Source organism: Macaca mulatta, chromosome 14 (assembly GCF_049350105.2).
Source record: "Macaca mulatta isolate MMU2019108-1 chromosome 14, T2T-MMU8v2.0, whole genome shotgun sequence".
In the NCBI taxonomy this organism is placed as follows: Eukaryota; Metazoa; Chordata; class Mammalia; order Primates; family Cercopithecidae; genus Macaca; species Macaca mulatta.
This window is the reverse complement of record NC_133419.1, coordinates 9,263,177-9,287,673: the sequence shown is the minus strand read 5'-3', so window position 1 is coordinate 9,287,673 and position 24,497 is coordinate 9,263,177. Positions and strand designations below refer to the sequence as shown.

Below are 24,497 nucleotides of genomic sequence, written 5' to 3'. Positions count from 1 at the left end.
GAGAAGAAGGTTGCAGTGAGCCGAGATTGTGCCAATGCACTCGAGCCTGGGCGACAGTGGGACCCAGTCTCAAAAAACAAACAAAAACAGCTCCTGTTGCTGGTACTGAGTGGAATAGAGCAGAGAAGAACTCTTTCAAAGCCTCATGCCCAAAGATGTTCATCATTTGACCTATCTGGTGGTTTTTGAGAGACCCACACCACAGACTTGTCTTTATTTGACTGGCTTAGAGGATGCCCTATGCTGAAAACCTTCCACGGGGGCTTTTTGTTTGTTTTTGAGACAGGGTCTTGCTCTGTCACCCAGGCTGGAGTGCAGTGCTGCGATCACAGGTCACTGCAGGCTCAACTTTCTGGGCTCAAGCCATCTTCCCACCTCAGCCTCCTGAGTAGCTGGGACCACAGGGGCACACCACCACACCCAGCTAATTTTGTGTTTTGTTTTGTTTTTTAGAGAAGAAGTCTCACTCTGTTGCTCAGGCTGGTCTTGAATGCCTGGGCTCAAGCAGTCCTCCCACCTCAGCCTCCCAAAGTGCTGGGATTATAGGTGTGAGCCACCACGCCTGGCCACCAGGGCTTTTTGTCAAAATAATTATTGGCCAATGTTGTGACTGCCCCAGTTGCTTTATAATAGTTGGTACAGACGTAGACTAACCAAAAAGCCTTAATGGAAAGCCGAGGAATGAGATAGCCACAGCGGCTCTGACAAGCTCTGACGTATTTATTCCTGGGAATCTTGAAGGCCACTTGCATTTGTAGGGCTGTATGTTTGCTCAGGAAACACCTGAGAATACCCTAAGCTCTCATGCCTGGCTCATCTTGAGGCACTTCTGCACAAGCAGGAAGTGAAGGCTGAGCCAAGCTAGAAACTGTCTGGCTGAGTGTTTTAGTTGTGCCAAAACACGCACACAGAGCCCCTCAGCAAAGACAGGGATTTATTGGTTCCAGGCATTTAATTTTTAATTTTAATTAATTAATTTTTGAGACGGAGTTTTGCTCTTGTCTTCCAGGCTGGAGTACAGTGGTGCGATCTCGGCTCACTGCAACCTCTGCCTCCCAGGTTCAAGCGATTCTCCTGCCTCAGCTTCCCAAGTAGCCAAGATTACATGTGCACACCACCATACCTGGCTGGTTCCAGGCATTTAAGGAAATTGCTGTTTAATTATTAGCTGACCACCAAGCTGGCCAAGTAAAGATTTTAGTGACTATATACAACAAAGAACACAAACTATATAGTATTTCCTCAGCAACTAATTAGTTCAGGCTGAGTAACTCAGAAAATTCAGTAAACAAACAGCAACTACAACAAGGAGCAACAATGAACCCGAGGAGGGAAGATAATCTGATTTCCAGAGTTTCCATAATATGTTATATGATTTTATTTTATTTTATATTATTTTATTGTTTTGAGATGCAGTCTCACACTGTTGCCTGGGCTGGTGTGCAGTGGCATGATCTCGGCTCACTGCAACCTCCACCTCCCAGGTTCAAGCGATTCTCCTGCCTCAGCCTCCCAAATAGCTAGGATTACAGGCACCCACCACCACACCTGGCTAATTTTTTTTTTTTTTTTTTATTTTTAGTAGAGATGGATTTCACTATGTTGGCCAGGCTGGTCTCAAACTCCTGACTTCGTGATCCGCCTGCCTCAGCCTCCCAAAGTGCTGGGATTACAGGTATGAGCCACCGCGCCCAGCCAATATATTTTAAATGGTTAATTTTGAACAAAAATTGATGAGACATGCAAAGAGACAAGAAAGCATGGTCCATTCACAGGAAAAATACCCCAGTAATCAATAGAATTGGGTTTACTACTCAAAGGCTTAAATCTGTTATTTTAAGTATGTTCACAGAGCTAAAGGAAACGATGTCTAAAGAATTAAATGAGGCCAGGCGCAGTGGCTCATGCCTGTAATCCCAGCACTTTGGGAGGCTGAGGTGAGGGGACCACTTGAGCCCATGAGTTCAAGACCAGCCTGGGTAATATAATAAAACCCCCATCTCTACAAAAAAATCTTTTTTTTTTTTCTTTTCTTTCTTTCTTTTTTTTTTTTGAGACAGGGTCTTGCTCTGTTGCCCAGGCATGATCTCTGCACACTGCACCATCTGCCTCCTGGGCCCAAGCGAGTCTCCTGGCTCAGCCTCCCGAGTAGCTGGGACTACAAGCATGTGCTACCAGGACCAGCTAATTTTTGTATTTTTAGTAGAGATGGGATTTTACCATGTTTGGCCAGGCTGGCCTTGAACTCCTGACCTCAAGTGATCCGCCCACCTTGGTCTCCCAAAGTGCTGGGATTATAGTGTGAGCTACTGTGCCTGGCCTCTACAAAAAAAAAAATCTTTAGCCGGGCGCGGTGGCTCAAGCCTGTAATCCCAGCACTTTGGGAGGCCGAGACGGGTGGATCACGAGGTCAGGAGATCGAGACCATCCTGGCTAACACCGTGAAACCCCGTCTCTACTAAAAAATACACAAAACTAGCCGGGCGAGGTGGCGGGTGCCTGTAGTCCCAGCTACTCGGGAGGCTGAGGCAGGAGAATGGCGGGAACCCGGGAGGCGGAGCTTGCAGTGAGCTGAGATCCGGCCACTGCACTCCAGCCGGGGTGACAGAGCGAGACTCCGTCTCAAAAAAAAAAAAAAAAATCTTTAAAAATGAGCTTGTGGCCGGGCGCGGTGGCTCAAGCCTGTAATCCAAGCACTTTGGGAGGCCGAGGCGGGCGGATCACGAGGTCAGGAGATCGAGACCATCCTGGCTGACACAGTGAAACCCCGTCTCTACTAAAAAATACAAAAAACTAGCCGGGCGAGGTGGCGGGCGCCTGTAGTCCCAGCTACTGGGGAGGCTGAGGCAGGAGAATTGCGTGAACCCGGGAGGCGGAGCCTGCATTGAGCTGAGATCCGGCCACTGCACTCCAGCCTGGGCGGCAGAGCGAGACTCCGTCTCAAAAAAAAAAAAAAAAAAAAATAAATAAATAAATAAATAAAAATGAGCTTGCGTGGTGGCATGTGCCTGTGGTCCTAGCTGCCTTGGAGGCTGAGGTGGGAGGATTGCTTGCTTGAGTCTGGGAGGTTAGGTTGCAGTGAGCCTAGGTCGTGCCACTGCGCTCCAGCCTGGGTGACAGAGTGAGACCCCATCTCAAAGAAAAAAAATAAATAAATAAGAAAACAGTTCCATTTACAGTAATATCAAGAATAAAATATTTAGGAATATATTTAATAAAAGAAGTAAAGATATTTTTGGTATTTTGTATACTGAAAACTATAAAACATTGTTGAAAGAAGTTAAAGGAGGCCAGGCACGGTGGCTCACGCCTGTAATCCCAGCACTTTGGGAGGCCAAGGCAGGCGGATCACGAGGTCAGGAGATCAAGACCATCCTGGCTAACGTGGTGAAAACCAGTCTCTACTAAAAATACAAAAAATTAGCTGGATGTCGTGATGGGTGCCTGTAGTCCCAGGTACTCGGGAGGCTGAGGCAGGAGAATGGCGTGAACCCGGGAGGCGGAGCTTGCAATGAGCCGAGATGGCGCCACTGCACTCCAGCCTGGGCGACAGAGCGAGACTCCGTCTTAAAAAAAAAAAAAAAAGCCGGGCGCGGTGGCTCAAGCCTGTAATCCCAGCACTTTGGGAGGCCGAGACGGGCGGATCACGAGGTCAGGAGATCGAGACCATCCTGGCTAACACAATGAAACCCCGTCTCTACTAAAAATACAAAAAAATTAGCCGGGCGAGGTGGCGGGCGCCTGTAGTCCCAGCTACTCGGGAGGCTGAGGCAGGAGAATGGCGTAAACCCGGGAGGCGGAGCTTGCAGTGAGCCGAGATAGCGCCGCTGCACTCCAGCCTGGGCGACAGAGCGAGACTCCGTCTCAAAAAAAAAAAAAAAAAAAGAAGTTAAAGGAGACTTAAATAAATGAAGACATTCCATGTTCATTGCTCAGAGAACTTTATGTTTTAATTTACTATTTAAGATGGCAGTACTTCCCAAATTGATTCAAGGTCTTCCCTATCACTTTTCCAACTGACTTTTTTTTTTTTTTTTCAGAAATTGACAAACAGCATAAAATTGTATGAGGAATTGCAGGAGACCCAGAATTTCCCAAATAACCTTGTAAAAGAAGAACAAAGTTGGAAGACTAACACTTCCAAGTTTTTTGTTTTTTGTTTTTTTTTGGAGACAGAGTTCGGTCTCACTTTGTAGCCCAGGCTAGAATGCAGTGGCATGATCACAGTTCACTGTAATCTTGGCCTCCCAGGCTCGTGATCCTCCCACCTCAGCCTTCTGAATAGCTGGGACCACAGGTGTGTGCCACCACACCTGGCTAATTAAAAAAAAAAATTTTGGGCTAGGCATGGTGGCTCATTCCTGTAATCCCAGCACTTTGAGAAGATGAGGTGGGTGGATCACTTGAGGTCAGGAGTTGGGGACCAGCCTTGCTAACAGGGTGAAATCTCGTCTCTACTAAAAATAAAAAAATTAGCTGGGTATGGTGGCGCACACCTGTAATTCCAGCTACTTGGGAGACTGAGGCATGAGAATCGCTTGAACCAGGGAGGCAAAGTTTGCAGTTTGCCGAGATCGCACCACTGCACTCCAGCCTGGGTGATGGAGTGAGACTCTGTCTCAAAAAAAAAAAAAATGTATAGAGACAGGATCTCCCTATGTTGCCCAGGTTGGTCTTGAACTCCTGGGCTCAAGTGATCCTCCTGCTTTGGTTTCCCAAAGTGCTAGGATTAAAGGTGTGAGCCACTGTACCTAGCCACACTTCCAAGCTTTAAAACTTAGTATAAATCTACAGTAACTAAGGTGGTGTAATATTGGCATAGGATAGATATCCAGATCAACTGAATAGAATTGAGAGTCCAGAACAAACCCATATATCTGCAGTCAACTGATTTTTTTTTTCCTGCAAGCTCATCCTTAAGGTGAACTGTTTTTTTAATAAGGAGGCCAAGGTGATTTAATGGGGAGACTAATCTTTTCAACACGTGGTGGAGTGCTGGGACAACTGGATATCCCCAGGCAAAAGAATGAAGTTGAAGGCAGGGCGCAGCGGCTCATGCTTGTAATCCCAGCGCTTTGGGAGGCCAAGGTGAGAAGATCACTTGAGTTCAGGGAGTTCAAGACCAGCCTGGGCAACATAGTGAGTCCTCAATCTCTACAAACAATTAAAAAAAAACGTTAGCTTGGTGTAGTCCCATCTACCTGAGTGGCTGAGTTGGGAGGATTGCTTGAACCTAAGAGGTTAAGGCTGCAGCTGCATTACAACCTGGGTGACGGAGCAAAACCCTGTCTAAAGCAAACAAACTACAACAACAAAAAAAATAAGAGTGAAGTTGGACCCCTACCTCACATCACATACAAAAATTAATTCAAAGTGAATCATAGACCTACACATAAGAGCTAAAATTATAAAACTTTTTTTTTTTTTTAGATGGAGTTTCGCTCTTGTTGCCCAGGCTTAAGTGCAATGGTGTGATCTCTGCTTACTGCAACCTTCGCCTCCTGGGTTCAAGCAATTCTCCTGCCTCAGCCTCCCGAGTAGCTGGGATTACAGACATGCACCACCACACCCGACTAATTTTCTATCTTTAGTAGAGACAGAGCTTCTCCATGTTGGTCAGGCTGGTCTCCAACTCCCGACCTCAAGTGATCTGTCTGCCTCGGCCCCCCAAAATGCTGGGATTACAGGTGTGAGCCACCACGCCTGGCCTATACAACTCTTAGAAGAAAACATAGGTGTAAAATTTTTTAACCTTGGATTATGCAGCAGTTTCTTAGGGATGACACCCAAAGCACAAATAACTAAAGATAAAAATAGATATATTGGACTTCATCAAAATTCAAATCTTGTGCTGTAGGGACCCTATCAAGAAAGTAAAAGGATCCTGGGCAACATGGCAAAACCTCGTCTCTACCAAAAATACAAAAAATAGCCAGGGATGGTGGTGTACACCTGTGGTCCCAGTTACTTGGGAGGCTGAGGTGGGAAGATCACTTGAGCCCAGGAGGTTGATGCTGCAGTGAACTGAGATTGTGCCACTGCACTCCAGCCTGAGTGGCAAAGCAAGACCCTATTTCAAAAAATAACAAAAAAAAATAAGGCCGGGCGTGGTGGCTCATTCCTGTAATCCCAACACTTTGGGGGGCGAGGTGGGTGGATCACAAGGTCAGGAGATCAAGACCATCCTGGCTAACACAGTGAAACCCCATCTCTACTAAAAATACAAAAAATTAGCCGGCGTGCTGGTGGGCGCCCGTAGTCCCAGCTACTCGGGAGGCTGAGGCAGGAGGATGGTGTGAACCCGAGAGGCAGAGCTTGCGGTAAGCCAAGATCGCGCCACTGCACTCTAGCCTGGTGACAGAGCGAAACTCTGTCTCAAAAATAAATAAATAAATAAAAAATAAGACCAGGCACGGTGGCTCACGCCCATAATCCCAGCACTTTAGGAGCCTGAGGCGGCAGATCACCTGAAGTCAGGAATTCAAGACCAGCCTGGCCAATATTATGGTGAAGCCCTGTCTCTACTAAAAATAAAAAAATTAGTCAGGTGTGGTGGCAGGCACCTGTAGTCCCAGCTACTCGGGAGGCTGAGGCAGGAGAATCACTTGAACCCAGGAGGCAGAGGTTGCAGTGAGTCGAGATCATACCACTGCACTCCAGCCTGGGCAACAGAGCGAGACTCCATCTCAAAACATAATAATAAAATAAAAAATAATAAAAGGACAGCCCACAGAATGGGAGAAAATATTTGCAGGTTATTTATCTAGTAAAGATCTAGTGTTCAGAACATATAATCTCAGGACTAAAAAGACAACCCTAATTTAAAATGGGCAAAGGATTTGAATAGACACTTCTCCAGAGAAAACATACAAGTGGCCAAAAAGCACATATAAAGATGCTCAACATCATTAGGTCTTAGGGAAATGCAAATCCAAACCACAAAATGGTGCACCCAATGTGGAAGACAGTTTGACTGTTCTTTTTTTTTTTTTTTTTTTTTTTGAGACGGAGTCTCGCTCTGTCGCCCAGGCTGGAGTGCAGTGGCGTGATCTCGGCTCACTGCAAGCTCCGCCTCCCGGGTTCACGCCATTCTCCTGCCTCAGCCTCCTGAGTAGCTGGGACTACAGGCGCCCACAACCACGCCCGGCTAATTTTTTGTATTTTTAGTAGAGACGGGGTTTCACCGTGGTCTCGATCTCCTGACCTTGTGATCCGCCCGCCTCGGCCTCCCAAAGTGCTGGGATTACAGGCGTGAGCCACCGCGCCCGGCTTGAGTGTTCTTCAAAACCACACTCAAGGTTACCATATGATCTAGCAGTTTTACTCCTAGGAATATACCAAAGAGAATTGAAAACATATGTTCACACAAAAACATGTACACAAATGTTCATAGCAGCATTTTGTTGTTGTTTTTGAGATGGAGTCTAGCTCTGTCACCCAGGCTAGAGTGCAGTGGTGCCATCTTGGCTCACTGTAACCTCTGCCTCCCCAGTTCAAGTGATTCTCCTGCCTCAGCCTCCTGAGTAGCTGGGATTGTAGGTGTGCACCACCTCACCCGCCTAATTTTTTTTTTTTTTTTTTTTTTTGTATGTTTACTAGAGACAGAATTTCACCTTGTTGGCCAGGCTGGTCTTGAACTCCTGACCTCAGGTGATCCACTTGCCTCGGCCTCCCAAAGTACTGAGATTACAGGCATGAGCCACCGTGCCTGGCCAATAGCAGCACTTTTTATAATAGCCACAAGGTGGAAGCAATCCAAATGGCCATCAATTGATGAATGAATATAAACAAATATCCACACAGTAGAATATTATTCAGCCATAAAAATAGGTATAACATACTGACACAGGCTACAACATAGATTAACCTTGGAAACATGCTAATGTTTCCTATGCCTATGATTCCATTTCTGTTAAATGTATTTTGTAGAATAGACAAATCCATAGAGACAGAAACTAGATTAATGGTTGCCAAGTTCTAGGAGTTGGGAATAAGGAATGACTGCCAAGGGTTACAGGGTTTCTTTAGGGGATGATGAAATGTTCTGGAATTACATAGTGAGGTTGTTTGTACAACCTTGTGAATATATTAAACATATTAAAAACCACTGAATTTTATGGTATGTCAATTATATCCCAATTAAAAACAAAAACCAGGGGTTGAGCCAGCTTTGGCCCGCAGGCTGTAGTTTGCCAACCTCTCACTTAGACATTGAGTTTCATTATGTAATAATGCATTTACTTGTGTCAAAATTAGAAAGATCTCAAACGTTATACAGGGAAAAGCCCCTTCTAATTATTTTCTCCAGGCAAAGACAAAGGAGTCTGAAAATTAAAAGATTAATTAAATTAATTTTCACTGAAAATTAAAAGAGGCCAGGTGTGGTGGCTCACGCCTATAATCCCAACATTTTGGGAGGCAGAGGCAGGCAGATTGCTTGAGCTCAGGAGTTCAAGACCATCCTGGCCAACAGGCTACACCCATCTCTACAAAAAATACAAAAATTAGGCCGGCGCGGTGGCTCAAGCCTGTAATCCCAGCACTTTGGGAGGCCGAGACGGGCGGATCACGAGGTCAGGAGATCGAGACCATCCTGGCTAACACCGTGAAACCCCGTCTCTACTAAAAATACAAAAAACTAGCCGGGCGAGGTGGCGGGCGCCTGTAGTCCCAGCTACTCCGGAGGCTGAGGCAGGAGAATGGCCTAAACCCGGGAGGCGGAGCTTGCAGTGAGCTGAGATCCGGCCACTGCACTCCAGCCCGGGCTACAGAGCAAGACTCCGTCTCAAAAAAAAAAAAAAAAAAAAAAAAATACAAAAATTAGCTGGGTGTGGTGTCATGTCCCTGTAGTCCCAGCTGCTCAGGAAGCTGAGGTGGAAGGCTTGTACCTGGGAGGCAGAGGTTGCAGTGAGCCAAGATTGTGTCACTGCACTCCAGCCTGGGTGACAGAGCCAGACCCTGTCTCAAAAAAAAAAAAAAAGAAAAAGAAAATTAGCAGACATGCAGAAAAGTGCACAGAAGTGAACAGCTCCATGGATTTCACATAATCAGCATCCAGGTCGGGAAACAGCATAACCAGCAAAGCCCCCTGAGCCTCCTACCAGTTACCACCCAGTCCCCTCCCAAGGTAGTCAGCATCCTGGCATCCAGATGGTTTTCACTCTCCCTGGTTGCAAACTGCTTTGCTTAACGAGCTTTTTTTTTTTTAGACAGAGTCTTGCTCTGTCACCCAGGCTGGAGTGCAGTGGGGCAATCTTGGCTCACTGCAACCTCTGCCTCTGGGGTTCAAGTGATTCTCCAGTCTTAGCCTCCCAAGTACCTGGGATTACAGGCGCCTGCCACCACACTTGGCTAATCATTGTATTTTTAGCAGAGACGGGGTTTCACCATGTTGGCCAGGCTGGTGAGCTCAGGTGATCCACCCGCCTTGGCCTCCCAAAGTGCTGGGATTATAGGCGTGAGCCACCACGCCTGGCTTGCTTTTCTTACCAAGCTTGAAATGCAAAGATGAACAGTGTAGTCTTTATGACTGAATGGTATGGATGTTTTTCACTGTCATTTTTGGATATGGTACAACTTTTATCTCCAGTTTAATGGCTCCATGGCTATGCAGGCAGTGACAATGACAGCACACAACAATGTTGGGTTTTCTTTTACTCTATTTTCCTAATGACTTAGTGTTTGGATTTTACCCTTTAGAAGTTGGATTCAAACTTCCCTCTTCAGGTCTTCAGGTAGCCCCTAAGTGTCATGAGCTCAAACACCCATTACTGAAAGAGTCTCCTCTTTTTTTTTTTTTTTTTTTTTTTAATTTAAGTTCTAGGGTACATGTGCATAATGTGCAGGTTTGTTACATATGTATACTTTTGCCATGTTGGTGTGCTGCACCCATCAACTCGTCAGCACCCATCAACTCGTCATTTACATCAGGTATAACTCCCAATGCAATCCCTCCCCCTACCCGAGTCTCCTCTTTTGATGGTAGCTTTTGGCAGACCTGGAAGGAGATTGTGTCACATGCCCTGTAAACAAAACCAGTAATTCACTGGGTGAAGACAAAATGCCTCATCAGCTGCCAAGCCTCTCTCTCCCTTAGATCATTAGCCCATGATCCCTTTACGAACCTCAGCCTCGGCTCTGCTTTTATTGTTTTTCACTTCAGAGCACTGACTTTGCTATGTCCTGTAGTTCACCATCTATGAATTGTCAAGAAAAATTATTTTCCTGCCAGGCACAGTGGCTCATTCCTGTGATCCCAGCACTTTGGGAGGCTGAAATGAGAGCATTGCTTGAGCCCAGGAGTTTGAGACCAGCCTGGGCAACATAGAGAGACTCCATCTCTACAAAAAATTTAAACAAAAATAAAAAAATTAACCGGGTGCGATGGCACTTTTGTGTAGTCCTGGCTACTTCAGAGGCTGAGGTAGGAGGATCACTTGAGCCCCGGAGTTCAAGGCTTCAGTAAGCTGTGTTTGCACCACTGCATTCTAGCCTGGGTGCCATCCTGGCTCACTGTAACCTCCGCCACCCTGGTTCTAGTGATTCTCCTGCCTCAGCCTCCTGAGTAGCTGGGATTATAGGCATACACCACTACACCAATAGACAGAGCAAGACCCTATCTCAAGCAAAGAAACCCCCAAAAATTACGATTTTCCCAACAAAATGCAGGCAGTGGTCCCAAAAGTAATATAGATGTTTCATATCATGTGATTTTATTCCTTAGTGACCTTCCTCTCTGTGAAATCGTCTGTAAGAGGGCTAAATGATCTTTTCTGGTGGACTGTGTTGTTAAAATGAAAAGTTCATTTTGCTGACACATGATCTACCTTTCCATGTAATTTTTTTAAAAAGCCCTTAATAGCTCTACAGATGTGAGCCCTGTAAATTCTTTGTCTTGGGCAGTTCTTTCTCTTGGATTTTCTCTAGTATTTTTTTCCTGCATTTTTTGTGTCTGTTTGTACCTTGTCAAATTGACCTCAATGCTTTTGTCTTTACTCACCCTTCCAGCTATCTCCCCAAGTGGGATGGATTCCCAGTGTTGCTTGGAGGACATTCCCACAGTCCAGGAGCCACATACAGACAGGTGTGGGTGTGTGAAGGCTCACAAGTGATTGCAGTTAGATATTTCCAGATTCTTCTTTATAAACACTGATCAGTTTACATAACCACCAGCAAAGAAGAGAATACCTCTTTCAATCTTTTACAATCTAAGAAGTGAAAAGTGGTGTATCTCTTATTTATAGCAACGTTTACAGGTTTTTTTTTTTTAGAGCTTTCTATTTATTCAATTATTATTATTATTATTTGAGACAGAGTCAGAGTGCAGTGGCACAATCTCGGCTCACTGCAACCTCAGCCTCCAGGGTTCAAGCAATTCTCCTGCCTCAGTCTTCCCAGTAGCTAGGATTACAGGTGCCTGCCACCACGCCCAACTAATTTTTGTATTTTTAGTAGAGATGGGGTTTTACCATGTTGGCCAGGCTGGTCTCAAACCCCTGACCTCAAGTGATCTGCCTGCCTTGGCCTCCCAAAGTTCTGGGATTACAGCATGAGCCACCACGGCCGGCCTATTTATTTAATTATATCATCTGCAAATAGTGATACTTTTCCCTTCTTTCCAATTTCTGTATCTCCATAATACATCTTGTGAATCTAGCTGAGTTGGCTAATGCCCCAGAACAACGTAGATAACATTGGCAATCAAGGTTGTCCTTGCCATATTTTGACTTTAATTGGAGTGCTTCTAGCACTCCTTGATAAACGTGATACTGAGTTTTGGAGGTTAGGGAAATATTTAGGCCAGAGGTCAGAGACCAGTCTGGCCAACATGGTGAAACCTTCTCTACTTAAAGTACAAAAATTAGCCAGGCGCGGTGGCGTGCGTTGGTGATCCCAGCTACTCAGGGGGCTGAGGCAGGAGAAGCGCTTGAACCTGGGAGGTGGAGGTTACAGTGAGCTGAGATTGTGCCACTGCACTGCAGCCTGGGTGACAGAGGGAGACCCTGTCTCAAAAAAGGAATGAGATTTTTTTCTTTGTGACCTACCATATGGAAAGGTTTGGATATATTTTATGGCATTGTTTGGGAAAAACGCGAACTGTGTGCTTCCTATGCTGTCACGTCACCGCAATCATGACCACAGAAGAGTTCTGTGACCAAATGTGTTGGGTTTCTTCCCCACACACCAAGCAGCGGACACCCGCTGCGTGTACTCTGATTTAATTCCAACACATTTACCCAGAGATAGCATCAGATTCCATGAGTTGAGAGCTCAGTCCCCAAGTCTGCTTCCCCCCACCTTCAGGCACTAGTGCAGTCCCAAGTCTGCCTCCCCACCTTCAGGCACTAGCTGCAGGTCGGGGCCTCGCGCCTCCAGAACTTCTGACCAACTGACTCCAGGTTGGGGTTTCCACAACTGCCTCTTTGGGCTCAATTTGCTGGAGTGGCTCACAGAGCTCAGGAGAACACGTTTGCCAGTTTATTACAAAGGATGTTACAAAGAGTACAGATGAAGGGTACAGGGTGAGGTGTAGGGGAAGGAGCGTGGAGTTTCCATGCCCTCCCTGGTCGTGCTACCCTCCAGGAGCCTCCAGAGCTGAGATCACGCCACTGCACTCCAGCCTGGGCAACAGAGCGAGACTCTTTCTCAAAACAAAACATAACAAAGCAAAAAAATCTGTTACACATACACATTCCTGTCTTATCCTTTCGCCTTCCCTTATGAACATTGTTGGTATGTTCGATGGAATTAGGGAAATTAGTTGGGAAATGTTGGCAGTTGTTGGACATGAGATGATAGTGGCTTAGAAAGAAAATGTTGCAGGTAGACCTTCCATGACTTGGTAGTGGAATGATTACTAGGTATATTAATCCGTGTTCATACTGCTATAAAGGACTGTCTGAGACTGGGTAACTTACAAAGGAAAGAGGTTTAATTGACTCATAGTTCACAGCATGACTGGGGAGGCCTCGGGAAACTTACAATCATGGCAGAAGGTGAAAGAGAAGGCATCTTCTTCACAAGGCAGCAGGAAGGAGAAGTGCCAAGCAAAGCAGGGAGAGCTCTTATAAAACCATCAGATCTCGCCAGGTGCAGTGGCGCAGTGGCTCAAGCCTGTAATCCCAGCACTTTGGGAGGCCAAGGTGGGTGGATCACGAGGTCAGGAGATCGAGACCATCCTGGCTAACAGGGTGAAAGCCCGTCTGTACTAAAAATACAAAAAACTAGCCAGGTGTGGTGGCGGGCACCTGTAGTCCCAGCTACTTGGGAGGCGGAGCTTGCAGTGAGCCGAGATCGTGCTGCTGCACTCCAGCCTGGGCGACAGAGTGAGACTGTCTCAAAAAAAAAAACAAAAAAAACACAAAACCCATCAGATCTCGTGATAACTCACTATCACGAGAACAGCATGGGGGAACTGTCCCCGTGATTCAATTCCCTGGTCTCTCCCTTGACACATGGGGATTCTGGGGATTACAATTCAAGATGAAATTTGGTTGGGGACACAAAGCTTACCCATATCACTAGGTGAAAGACAAATAAGAATCAAAGATTACTTCCGAAAGGCCAAGGGTTTTGTTTTGGAGGTGATACGTGTAAGCTCTTTGTGCACTGCCCCCATCAAGGTGTTACATAGGTCATTAGGCAGCGCTCTGGTCAGGACAGGAGGCAGAAGTGTCTCAGTCACCACAGCTGCAGGATTGGATGAGACCTCTCAGGAGAGGGAGAGCAGAAGGCATAGACTGTGCACAGAAGTCTGTTTGCTTTGCAGACTTAGAGGGAGTTGATGTTTGCTTTTATTCTCTCCATGAAGTATGTGTATGAAGCAGGGTCCCAGTTGAGAGTTAGTGAGCATGTATTGGAGGTTTTGTTGTTTTTTGTTTGTTTTTGAGACAGAGTGTCGCTCTGTCATCCAGGCTGGAGTGCAGTGGGATAATCTCAGCTCACTGCAACCTCTGCCTCTCAGGTTCAAGTGATTCTCGTGCCTCAGCCACCCGAGTAGCTGGGATTACAGGTACACCATGATGCCCGGCTAATTTTTGTATTTTTAGTAGAGTTGGGGTTTCACCATGTTGACCAGACTAGTCTTGAACTCCTGACCTCAAGTGATCCACCTGCCTCAGCCTTGCGAAGTGCTGGGATTATAGGCGTGAGCCACTGAGCCCAGCCTTGTATTGGAGTTTTGAGGACTGAGGAGAAAATTTTACTTTGGAAAATGGGAAAATAGACCCACTAGAAGCTTTGGAAGGATGGCTGGGCAGTGTGGAGTGCCACTTTGGGACTTCGTGTCATAAAATTTAAAGGGAGACTAGTTGGGTTGATTGGTTCAGGTGCCGGAGTAAGTGGCTCATTGGGCTTAACCTGCACTAGGGTTTTGTCTGACAAGTAATGGAGGTGGGTGGGGCTAGAGAGGCAAGGAAGCTTGCAAATGTGTGATGATGCTGATGGAGGACCCCAAATTCTGAGAGGAGTGAGGGGGAAGGAAGTGAAGCCATGAGGGGCGTTGTGAACAGGGACCAAGTGCTGGTGTCAGTGTGCCCAGACTTCCTGCAGAGGCCAACGGATTGTCAGGGCAGAAAGGGTGAGTGGCCCGAATAACGAAGGCAGCAAGGCTTGAGGCTGAGATTTTAGAGGGGATAGTTCTTGGTGATGGCGAGGAGAGGGTAGATCAGAAAAGGCAAATGCAAGAATAGGTGGAATTGGCCGGGCGCGGTGGCTCATGCCTGTAATCCCAGCACTTTGAGAGGCTGAGGTGGGCGGATCATGAGGTCAGGAGATTGAGACCATCCTGGTTAACACGGTGAAACCCCGTCTCTACTAAAAAGTAAAAAAAAAAAAAAAAAAAAAATTAGCCGGGTGTGGTGGTGGTCGCCTGTAATCCCAGCTACTTGGGAGGCTGAGGCAGGAGAATGGTGTGAACCTGGGAGGCGGAGTTTGCAGTGAGCCAAGATCGCGCCATTGCACTCCAGCCTGGGCAGCAGAGTGAGGCTATCTCAAAAAAAAAAAAAAAAGTATAGGTGGAAATTGAGGCGGTCAGTGAGCAGTCAGGAACGTTTGAAGGCTCATCCATGTGGATGTGCACAAGGAGGTGACAGGAGGGGGACAAGAGGAGGCAGTGATCGGGAACTGAGAGGAGTGGCAGAGAACAGTAGAGACAGCAAAGAGGAGGGTTGTGGCTTGATGGCATGGTCTTCCGAGAAGGCGAGGTTTTGAAGAGAGATCTAGGCATGATTTAAAAGTATGAAGGGACCAGGCTCCCAGGCACCTGGTGTGTGAAAGGAAGAACAGCCTCCCTAGGCAGGATTCTATCAGGACCAAAAGGAAAGGGCCCTTCAGAGAAGACAGCCCATGTTCTGGAACGCATGTGAAAGGCTTTGGGAGGTCTGGAAAGGAGATAAGGGTGAACAAGAATGTATTGCCTCCTCCGGGCAGTGCACTGGGCATGCCGATGCGCCTGGGAGCCAGCGGTCCCTGCTTTGGCTGCTTGAGGGAGTAATTGAGGCATAGTGGTGGCAGCTGGCTAAGCACCTGTGGCCTGCTTCGGATCTGGACTTCTTGTGAGGGTTGGCTCTCCTGGGCACCAGGGCTAGGGGGTTACAGGGGGTGTGTGAGTGACGCCTGCTTTGGGAACATAAACCCCCCTCCCCCGCCCCCATGTGCGCTGTGACCCGCGCCCTCGCAGTCCTTTCTCTCGAATCATCCATGTGCTCCTGGAGCAAGCTGGGGCGTCTGTGAAGGGGTGGGTGAGAACGGGCTGAGGTTGCGCCCGCCCCGCAGTCACCCGCTCTCCCCTCTCCCCCGCCCCTGCCGTCCTAGACACCATCCGGAAGATGAAGAACGATTTCCGGAAGATGGAGGATGAGATGGACCGGCTGGCCACCAACATGGCAGTGATCACGGACTTCAGCGCGCGCATCAGCGCCACGTTGCAGGACCGCCACGAGCGCATCACCAAGTTGGCAGGTGGGCGCTGCCAGGCGGGGCCTGCAGAGGGCCTTTCCTGGGGCTCTGGGGCTAATGTCACCCTCCGTCCCCCAGGGGTCCATGCGCTGCTGCGGAAGCTGCAGTTCCTCTTTGAGCTGCCTTCACGCCTCACCAAGTGCGTGGAATTGGGCGCCTACGGGCAAGCGGTGCGCTACCAGGGCCGCGCGCAGGCCGTGCTGCAGCAGTACCAACACCTGCCCTCGTTCCGCGCCATCCAGGACGACTGCCAGGTCATCACGGCACGCCTGGCCCAGCAGCTGCGGCAGCGCTTCAGGTGTGGCCCCTCTGCCCTGACCCCAGCGCTCCCGCCGGCCCCGAACCCCATCTATGCCCGGCTCCTGGGCCCTCCTGGAGCTGTTGCCCTGCCCTGTGCTTTGCTTTGCTGCTCCTGCCCCATCCACCGGCAGCCCCAGCCCTGCCCTTCACTACCTCTCCCTCGTGCAGGGAGGGCGGCTCAGGCGCCCCGGAGCAGGCGGAGTGCGTGGAGCTGCTGCTGGCCCTGGGCGAGCCTGCGGAGGAGCTGTGCGAGGAGTTCCTGGCACACGCCCGCGGCCGGCTGGAGGAGGAGCTGAGAAGCCTGGAGGCTGAGCTGGGACCCTCGCCTCCGGCTCCTGACGTGTTAGAGTTCACCGACCACGGAGGCAGTGGCTTCGTGGGCGGCCTCTGCCAGGTGGCGGCGGCCTACCAGGAGCTGTTTGCAGCCCAGGGCCCAGCAGGTGCCGAGAGGCTGGCGGCCTTTGCCCGGGAGCTGGGCAGCCGCTATTTTGCGCTGGTGGAGCGGCGGCTGGCGCAGGAGCAGGGTGGTGGTGACAACTCGCTGCTGGTGCGGGCGCTGGACCGCTTCCACCGGCGCTTGCGGGCTCCCGGGGCCCTGCTGGCCGCTGCTGGGCTCGCAGAGGCTGCAACGGAGATCGTGGAACGCGTGGCCCGCGAGCGCCTGGGCCACCACCTGCAGGGTCTCCGGGCGGCCTTCCTGGGCTGCCTGACTGACGTCCGCCAGGCGCTGGCAGCGCCTCGAGTGGCTGGGAAGGAGGGCCCTGGCCTGGCCGAGTTGCTGGCCAATGTGGCCAGCTCCATCCTGAGCCACATTAAGGCCTCTCTGGCAGCAGTGCACCTTTTCACCGCCAAAGAGGTGTCCTTCTCCAACAAGCCCTACTTCCGGGTACGCCTCCTCTTGGGTGTTCCTTGTTCAACCTGCTGGTTGACCCTCCAAAACCTTTTATACCAGTGCTTGGGAAACTGGGGAAACCAGGCACTCTGGGTGTGGTTTCAGGTTCTTATGCACAGTCTGGGGGGTGGGAAAGGTTCGGGGCATCTGCAGCTGGGCTGAGTGCCCTGAGAAGCAGGGCATGGTGGGGTCCCCAGTGTTGGCTTTCTCTACCCCCACTCAGGGAAGCTGCTACAGGGTACTTAGAAAGCAGGATGATGCTGTCCCTTGCAGAGGGGGCTGGAGCACTTAGAGCCCCAGCAGAGGGTCAGTAACAGCCCTGCCGGGAAGAGGGACCTGCTGTGGACCTGGGCGCCTTCTCCTTGCAGGGGGAGTTCTGCAGTCAGGGTGTCCGTGAGGGCCTCATCGTGGGCTTCATCCGCTCTATGTGCCAGACGGCTCAGAGTTTCTGCGACAGCCCTGGGGAGAAAGGGGGTGCCACACCACCTGCCCTGCTCCTGCTGCTCTCCCGCCTCTGCCTGGACTACGAGACGGCTACCATCTCCTACATCCTCACTCTCACTGATGAACAGTTTCTGGTGCAGGTGAAGCACTAGCTCCTAGTCGGGCAGGGAATGGTGGTTCGGGGAATGCAGGTGGCTGGACAGTGCCCTCATGGCCAGACCCCGGACCAGCTGCCTGTGTGTACCCCAGCCTCCACCTTGCCCAATCTGTGCCCAGCTCCTGGTTGGCAGTGGCCCCTGAGCTGCACCCCCATACCCACTCCCTCTGTCCTCTGCCTCTTTGGCTCAGGATCAGTTCCCAGTGACGCCCGTGAGCACACTGTGTGCAGAGGCCAGGGAAACTGCACGGCGGCTGCTGACCCACTACGTGAAGGTGCAGGGCCTGGTCATATCACAGATGCTGCGCAAGAGCGTGGAGACTCGGGACTGGCTCAGCACTCTGGAGCCGCGTAATGTGCGGGCCGTCATGAAGCGGGTGGTGGAGGATACCACCGCCATCGACGTGCAGGTGCTGCCCAGGCTGGCTGGCGGAGCCCTGACGCAGGCTGGGGGTGCTGTCCCTTCAAGAGGGGCTGGGGAAGCAGAGGATCACTAGCAGTCTCTGCCTGGAGGAGGGGACATGTGTATCTGGGCTTCTTAAGGGGCCAGTTCTGTAGCCAGGGCGTCCGTGAGGGAACCCCAGGGGAACAAGTCTCCAAGGATGAAGACGAAAGGGGCTGGGCAGTGCCTATGTCCACGGTCTTGTTCCTCCTCAGCCCAGGATTATGACATCTTCGCCCCTATTTTACCTGTGGAGAAGCAGAGGCTCAGGGTTACCCAGGAAGTCAGGGCAGGGTTGGTGCTGGTGCCCATGCTGAGGCTGAAGATTAGACCTCAGACCAACTCTTGTGTCCTGCCTTTGCCCCACTCCACTGGTTCTATAAATAGCGACCACGTACCTACTAAATAGCAGGCCTGGTGGTGACTACCCTGTTATTCTTGTAATGCTTGAGTAGCTGACTTAGGGCATCCTCAGCACCGATGGGCGGTTTCCCCTGGCTCTGGCCTCCTTGCAGTACCCCTTTTTACCACCAGGTGGGGCTTCTGTACGAAGAGGGTGTTCGCAAGGCCCAGAGCAGCGACTCCAGCAAGAGGACCTTCTCCGTGTACAGCAGCTCTCGGCAGCAGGGCCGCTACGCCCCCAGCTATACCCCCAGGTCTGGCTGGCCAGGGGAGCCCCAGGGGAAAGGGACAAAAGAGGGCGAAGGTGCAGAGCGGGCTCTGATTCCTTGTCTCCCCCAATCCAGTGCCCCGATGGACACCAACCTCTTGAGCAATATCCAGAAGCTATTCTCTGAACGTATTGATGTGTTCAGCCCTGTGGAGTTCAACAAGGTCCGACTTCCAGCGTGACTCAGACTTCCAGGGAGCCCGGGGAGGGTTGGCTGGAGCAGCCCCACACCTGCCCAAGGAGCTCCAGGACTCTGTGACCAACTGGGGGTGACCCTGACCCTCCAGTCTCTGTCTCTAGGGCTGTTCTTAGGTAGTACAGAGTGCCCTGCCCCCAAATCCCACAGCCATTGTCCCAACCTTCGTGTGTGCCCAGCCTGAGTCTCTGGGTGCTGACCTGGGATGACTCTGCCCTTGTCCTTATCCCCACAGTAGTCTTGGGGCCTTCCCAGGGTTTTCTGTTCACCCATGGTTCCTGCCCCACCTCACCCCAAGCTCAGGGATGCCTCTGATTGCTGGGCCCTACCTGTCCCCTGCCCTCCAGATGACGGCGCTAATATTGTATCCCTCCGCTCTTATCTGGCCCTGGAGACTTTCTGCCTCATCCCAGCTACTTCCATCGTATGTCTCCCTGGCCCCTGCTTGGAACTTGGGTGACCCCCCCAACACCTGCTGTCCCCAAGCTGCATCCCTGTGTACCTGTCTGCAGGTGTCGGTGCTGACTGGCATCATCAAGATCAGCCTGAAGACGCTGCTGGAGTGTGTGCGGCTGCGCACCTTTGGGCGCTTCGGGCTGCAGCAGGTGCAAGTGGACTGCCACTTTCTGCAGCTGTACCTGTGGCGTTTTGTGGCCGACGAAGAACTGGTGCACTTGCTGCTAGACGAAGTGGTGGCCTCGGCTGCCCTGCGCTGCCCAGACCCTGTGCCCATGGAGCCCAGTGTGGTCGAGGTCATCTGCGAGCGCGGCTAGGCGCAGCCGCTGCCATGCACAGGCCTGTCCCGGCGCCCCATGGCACCCAGGCTCTGGTCTCCACCCGGTGGTCCCCGCAGGCAGGTGTCAGGACCTACCTAATAAACATATGTGGCCTCCTCCTCTCGCTTGCTGGGCGGGCCTTTCCGAGGGCGGGGTTTTGAAGCTGAGGCTTCTGAGGCGCCCGCGTCGGGTCCGCCCCTGAGTGCCGATTGGCTGGTGTGCTGGGCCCAGGATGGGCAGGGGGCGGGTCCATTTAAAAACCCTGGGACAAGAGCGGTCCTTGTCTGCACTCGGTGTCCAGGCAGGTGCAGGCGCCGCGGGGCCGGATCCTCCGCGCGGACAAGTCCATCTCCTGGGAAATGGGGCGGACTGTGTTTCCTTGACCGACTATTGTGAGCGCCCTCTCTCCGGCGGAGCGGAGACCATGGCCCCTCCTGAGGGCCCCCGGGCCCCGCTGGAATTCGGAGGGCCCCTGGGTAATGGGGCAGCGAGAAGGGACCTGGGGCAAAGGCTGAGCGAAGGAGAGCTGGAGGGGGTGAACTAAGAGCGGAGACAGGATCTGAGGATGGAAGGTTTTGCGGGTGTCCGAGGCAGAGGGACCCGGGGGTTTGCAGCGAAGGTGTCTGGAGAGGGAGAGCTGAGCAGGGGTCAGTTCTGGGGGCTGCAGAACGGGGATTTATGGTGTCGACTGGGAGCAGGAGGAGGGTCTTCGAGGGGGGAGCGGGGGACCAAGATGGACGCCTGGGAAGGGAACTGGGAGGCAGCGGGGTGCCTGAGGGCTGAGGAGGGGTGCAGAGGCACACTCTGGGAATGCCGAAAGGGTCCCGCAGAGACGTCAGAGCGCCCGTGGGGGACGGGGCGGGAGCTGGGGCGCTGGGGGCGGACGCCCGATGTGATGGCCCATCCCGCAGGCGCCGCGGCTCTGCTGCTGCTGCTGCCCGCCACCATGTTCCACCTGCTCCTGGCGGCCCGTTCGGGCCCCGCGCGCCTGCTGGGTCCACCCGCGTCCCTGCCTGGGCTGGAGGCGCTGTGGAGCCCACGGGCGCTGCTGCTGTGGCTCGCCTGGCTCGGCCTGCAGGCGGCGCTCTACCTACTGCCGGCGCGCAAGGTGCGGGCGCCGCTCGCGCACGCTCGGGGGAGGGAGTCGGAGGGGCTCGGCGAGGGAGAGGACGCCCCGGGCCTTATCAGAGCCCCCTTGGACCCGCAGGTGGCTGAGGGGCAGGAATTGAAGGACAAGAGTCGCCTGCGCTATCCGATTAACGGTGCCTGGGGGACGGGCCCTCGCGCTGGAGTTAAGCGGCCGGGGGTGGAGCTCCAGCCCTAGCGGGGAGGTCCACGGAGATTGGCCCCCACCCCAGGCTCCTTTGTATGCCTCTTTGCGAGCCCTAGGACAGACGCCGGGGGCTCGCCCTAAGCCCCTCGTCCCCACACCCTTACCCCATTTACTGCTACACTGTGCACCACAGCAGTGGCTGGGGTGATCCTCTGAAGGCCAGGGTGGCAGCCTAATGCTTGGGGCAGGGTCTGCGGCCCCCCTGAGTTTTGGGCTCTGTGTGTGTTCGCAGGGTGGGGATGTGGAGGCGTGCAGCCCCAGGGCTCACTGTGTGCTGTGGTTTAGGCTTCCAGGCCCTGGTGCTGACAGCCCTGTTGGTGGGGCTGGGGGTGTCAGCGGGGCTGCCTCTGGGGGCGCTCCCGGAAATGCTCCTGCCTTTGGCGTTTGTCGCCACCCTCACCGCTTTCATCTTCAGCCTCTTTCTCTACATGAAGGCGCAGGTAGCCCCAGTTTCGGCCCTGGCACCTGGGGGGATCTCAGGTGAGAGGGGTTCTAGGGGTGGAGATGGAGGCAGATCGGGGCGTCTGCCTGTACTCTCCAATATTCTCCAGGCAATCCGATTTACGACTTTTTTCTGGGACGGGAGCTCAACCCTCGTATCTGTTTCTTCGACTTCAAATATTTCTGTGAACTGCGACCTGGCCTCATCGGCTGGGTATGTTGGGCTTGACTGAGCTGGCCTAAGGCCAGGGGGAGGGTTAGGGTGGGTGAGCAGCGCTTGGGCAGGGCAGGGCCAAAACTGTGCAGACACGCATCATTAATCATTCCTATTCCACAAACATTTGTTAAATCCACCTGTGCCCTAGGCACTGCTCTAGGTACTGGGAGACAAAAATAAAGTTAGAGGCAAGAAAAACATCTTTGCCGCAGAGAGCCTACATTCTGGTGGGAAAGACTGACAAAAAATAAGTAAAGTATATATAGCATGTCAGGGATAACATCAGGAGAGCACGTGCAATTCTCAACAGCAGTCAAGCACAAAATCTATTTCCAGGGAGTGACCGCATGCTGCTTGGTGGTCAAAGCAGTGCACAACCTGAAATTGATCACTGGGTTTAGCAACCTACCCGTCACTGGTGGCCTTGACAACATTCCAACTGTGATCTCTGGTTCTGTGGCCAAGATGACCCAAAGAGACTCTTGGGCAAGGCCTCTCCTGTTGCCTTGGAAATTATCTTACCCGAGGCAGGAGTGCCAAGTGCCCACCCTGGATCTGGGCCCTGGCCTGACAACACTTTCTGAGGCCACTTTCTCATCTGTGAAATGGGATAAAATTAAAGCTTTCTCCTAAGATTACTGGGAAGATTAGAAGAGGTAATCTGTATGACAGAACAGAGCTCAGGGTAAAATGCAGGCACCCAGCACAGGGTTGCTCTGGCTAGCCACCACTGAGCACGTACCACTTGCTAGGGACGCTGTGGAGGACTTCAAACACGATGATGCCATTGAGTCATGACAGGCCCATGATTATTCCCATTTTTCACACAGGGGTGGGGAAAGTAGGCTATGGAGAGGGCAAGCAACCTGCCCAGGTGATGCTGAGATTTGAAACCAGGTCTGTTTGAGCTCTGAAGCCTCAGCCCCCAACTGCTCCCAGGGCTGCTCTCTGCAAGAGCTTAGGACACTCAAGGCAAGAAACAACAAGCTGCGGACACCTCCCTGTCTAAGTCTCTGTCCTTGGGTCCAAGGCCTGGATCCACTTAACAAAGGGTTGGAGTGTAACTGACAGCTGAGAAGGGCAGAGGTTAGCCACTGCTCTGCCCAGGGCTGCCACCTCTGTGGAGACGATTGCCCTGTTCCCCCTCCCCCAGGTCCTCATCAACCTGGCCCTGTTGGTGAAGGAGGCAGAACTTCGGGGCAGTCCCTCACTGGCCATGTGGCTGGTTAATGGCTTCCAGTTACTCTATGTGGGTGATGCCCTCTGGCATGAGGTGAGGCTGGACTGGACAAGGGTGGGTATCTGAGGGCCGCATGGGGACTAAGCCAGTGTGTCTGGGTCTTGTCCTTGCAGGAGGCCATCCTCACCACCATGGATATCACACATGACGGGTTTGGCTTCATGCTGGCATTTGGGGACATAGCCTGGGTGCCCTTCACCTACAGCCTGCAAGCCCAGTTCCTGCTGCGCCACCCGCAGCCCCTGGGGTTGCCCATGGCTTCCGCCATCTGCCTCATCAATGGTCAGTCAGGAAGGGGCAGCAGGCTGGGCCCATCTTTCCCCTCTCCTTTTCATTCATGCTCTGTTTACATGCACACCACATAGGTGCTAACTGCCAGGGTCCTCTCTAAAGCCAGGGGTGGGGTCCTGGGTGTCCAGGCAGAGTCTGGGCTGCAGACAGATTGGGCAGATGGTCAGGGTCAGGCAGGAGGCTGCAACCCTTGACCCTGACCACTTTTTCACACTCTCTCACCAGCTATTGGTTACTACATCTTCCGTGGGGCGAATTCCCAGAAAAACACTTTCCGAAAGAATCCTTCTGACCCCAGAGTGGCTGGTGAGCTGGGTCTCTAGGGCCATGGGTGAGGTGGGGCCGCTGGGTTTCCTGGGAACTCCCCACCTGCTATCTTTCTCCAGGGCTTGAGACCATCTCTACAGCCACAGGGCGGAAACTGCTGGTGTCTGGGTGGTGGGGTATGGTCCGCCATCCCAACTACCTTGGAGACCTCATCATGGCTCTGGCTTGGTCCTTGCCCTGTGGTGAGTGGCCCATGTGGATAGGGGCAGGAACATATGAGGGGAAGGGGTGGCTCAGCGACCACAGGATGCCTACTTTGGGTATGCACCAGTGAGAGTAGTCAGAGAGCTGGGATGGACCCAGTGTGTGGCTGGGGCACACCTCTGTGCCAACCTAGTACGGTATGCCTAGATGCAGACCCTGGAGCTTTTGCTGCTGAGCCCTGATGCCCACATGAGCCATTAGGTGTGGAAATGTTTGCGAACTGGGGGGTGGAGGGGGCTGGCAGGGTGGTCACAGAGCCTCCTTCTCTACAGGGGTGTCACACCTGCTGCCCTACTTCTACCTCCTCTACTTCACCGCGCTGCTGGTGCACCGTGAGGCCCGGGATGAGCGGCAGTGCCTGCAGAAGTATGGCCTGGCATGGCAGGAGTACTGCCGGCGTGTGCCTTACCGCATCGTGCCCTACATCTACTGAAGCGGCTCCACCACCCCAGGTGGGGGCATATGCCCACTCATCCACCAGCACACCCAAGACCAGGAGCCTGGACACACTTGGGACTCAAGGGCTTGTACCCCACCCAGCCCTGAGGATGAACAGCCTCAGAGAAGAGGTGGTTTAGAGCAAGGAAAAAAATGAAACCAGTGACCAAAA

The 24,497-nt window shown here is 52.0% G+C and overlaps 2 protein-coding genes and 2 long non-coding RNA genes across 9 annotated transcripts in view; 3 read left to right on the top strand and 1 right to left on the bottom strand.

Annotated features, from left to right (window-relative positions):
* Window positions 1-19,953, top strand: part of VPS51 (VPS51 subunit of GARP complex) — a 26,378-nt gene extending 6,425 nt beyond the window's left edge. The window contains exons 3-11 of one of the 5 annotated variants that reach the window (XM_077962306.1): window positions 15,814-15,960; window positions 16,036-16,255; window positions 16,426-17,143; window positions 17,518-17,733; window positions 17,942-18,160; window positions 18,727-18,848; window positions 18,939-19,026; window positions 19,406-19,482; window positions 19,571-19,953. In XM_077962306.1, the coding sequence (XP_077818432.1) occupies window positions 15,814-15,960; window positions 16,036-16,255; window positions 16,426-17,143; window positions 17,518-17,733; window positions 17,942-18,160; window positions 18,727-18,848; window positions 18,939-19,026; window positions 19,406-19,482; window positions 19,571-19,583 (1,820 nt within the window). In that variant the 3' untranslated portion in view covers window positions 19,584-19,953. Of the gene's footprint in view, window positions 1-1,582; window positions 1,676-15,756; window positions 15,961-16,035; window positions 16,256-16,425; window positions 17,144-17,517; window positions 17,734-17,941; window positions 18,161-18,726; window positions 18,849-18,938; window positions 19,027-19,405; window positions 19,483-19,570 lie in introns of those variants that run through there. The other 4 variants (XM_077962309.1, XM_077962308.1, XM_077962307.1 and 1 more) reach the window with 4 other exon arrangements.
* Window positions 8,920-9,778, top strand: LOC144334125 (uncharacterized). The gene is made up of 2 exons (XR_013403577.1): window positions 8,920-9,315; window positions 9,442-9,778. It is a non-coding gene; the product is annotated as an uncharacterized LOC144334125 (long non-coding RNA).
* On the bottom strand, window positions 13,327-18,440 carry LOC144334123 (uncharacterized). The gene is made up of 2 exons (XR_013403575.1): window positions 14,895-18,440; window positions 13,327-13,999 (listed from the first exon to the last, which is right to left on the bottom strand). It is a non-coding gene; the product is annotated as an uncharacterized LOC144334123 (long non-coding RNA).
* Window positions 19,783-24,497, top strand: TM7SF2 (transmembrane 7 superfamily member 2). Of its 2 annotated transcripts, XM_015113808.3 has the most exons (11): window positions 19,783-19,915; window positions 20,140-20,310; window positions 20,746-20,942; window positions 21,042-21,096; window positions 21,453-21,647; window positions 21,719-21,822; window positions 22,979-23,098; window positions 23,179-23,347; window positions 23,582-23,662; window positions 23,743-23,865; window positions 24,160-24,497. In XM_015113808.3, exons 1-11 carry the CDS (start codon window positions 19,846-19,848, stop codon window positions 24,318-24,320), a joined length of 1,446 nt encoding a protein of 481 aa, XP_014969294.3. In that variant the 5' UTR covers window positions 19,783-19,845; the 3' UTR covers window positions 24,321-24,497. The 2 variants fall into 2 exon arrangements, with proteins under 2 accessions (XP_014969294.3, XP_077818527.1); XM_077962401.1 differs by lacking the exons at window positions 19,783-19,915; window positions 23,582-23,662 and having other exon boundaries at window positions 20,117-20,310.

Excerpts from the sequence above, each read along its gene's own strand:
- TM7SF2 (XM_015113808.3), top strand. The coding sequence starts at position 19,846 with ATGCACAGGCCTGTCCCGGCGCCCCATGGCACCCAGGCTCTGGTCTCC. Across the intron at positions 23,348-23,581 it reads CGCCATCTGCCTCATCAATG|CTATTGGTTACTACATCTTC; the intron begins GTCAGTCAGGAA and ends CTCTCTCACCAG. Across the intron at positions 23,866-24,159 it reads GGCTTGGTCCTTGCCCTGTG|GGGTGTCACACCTGCTGCCC; the intron begins GTGAGTGGCCCA and ends CCTTCTCTACAG.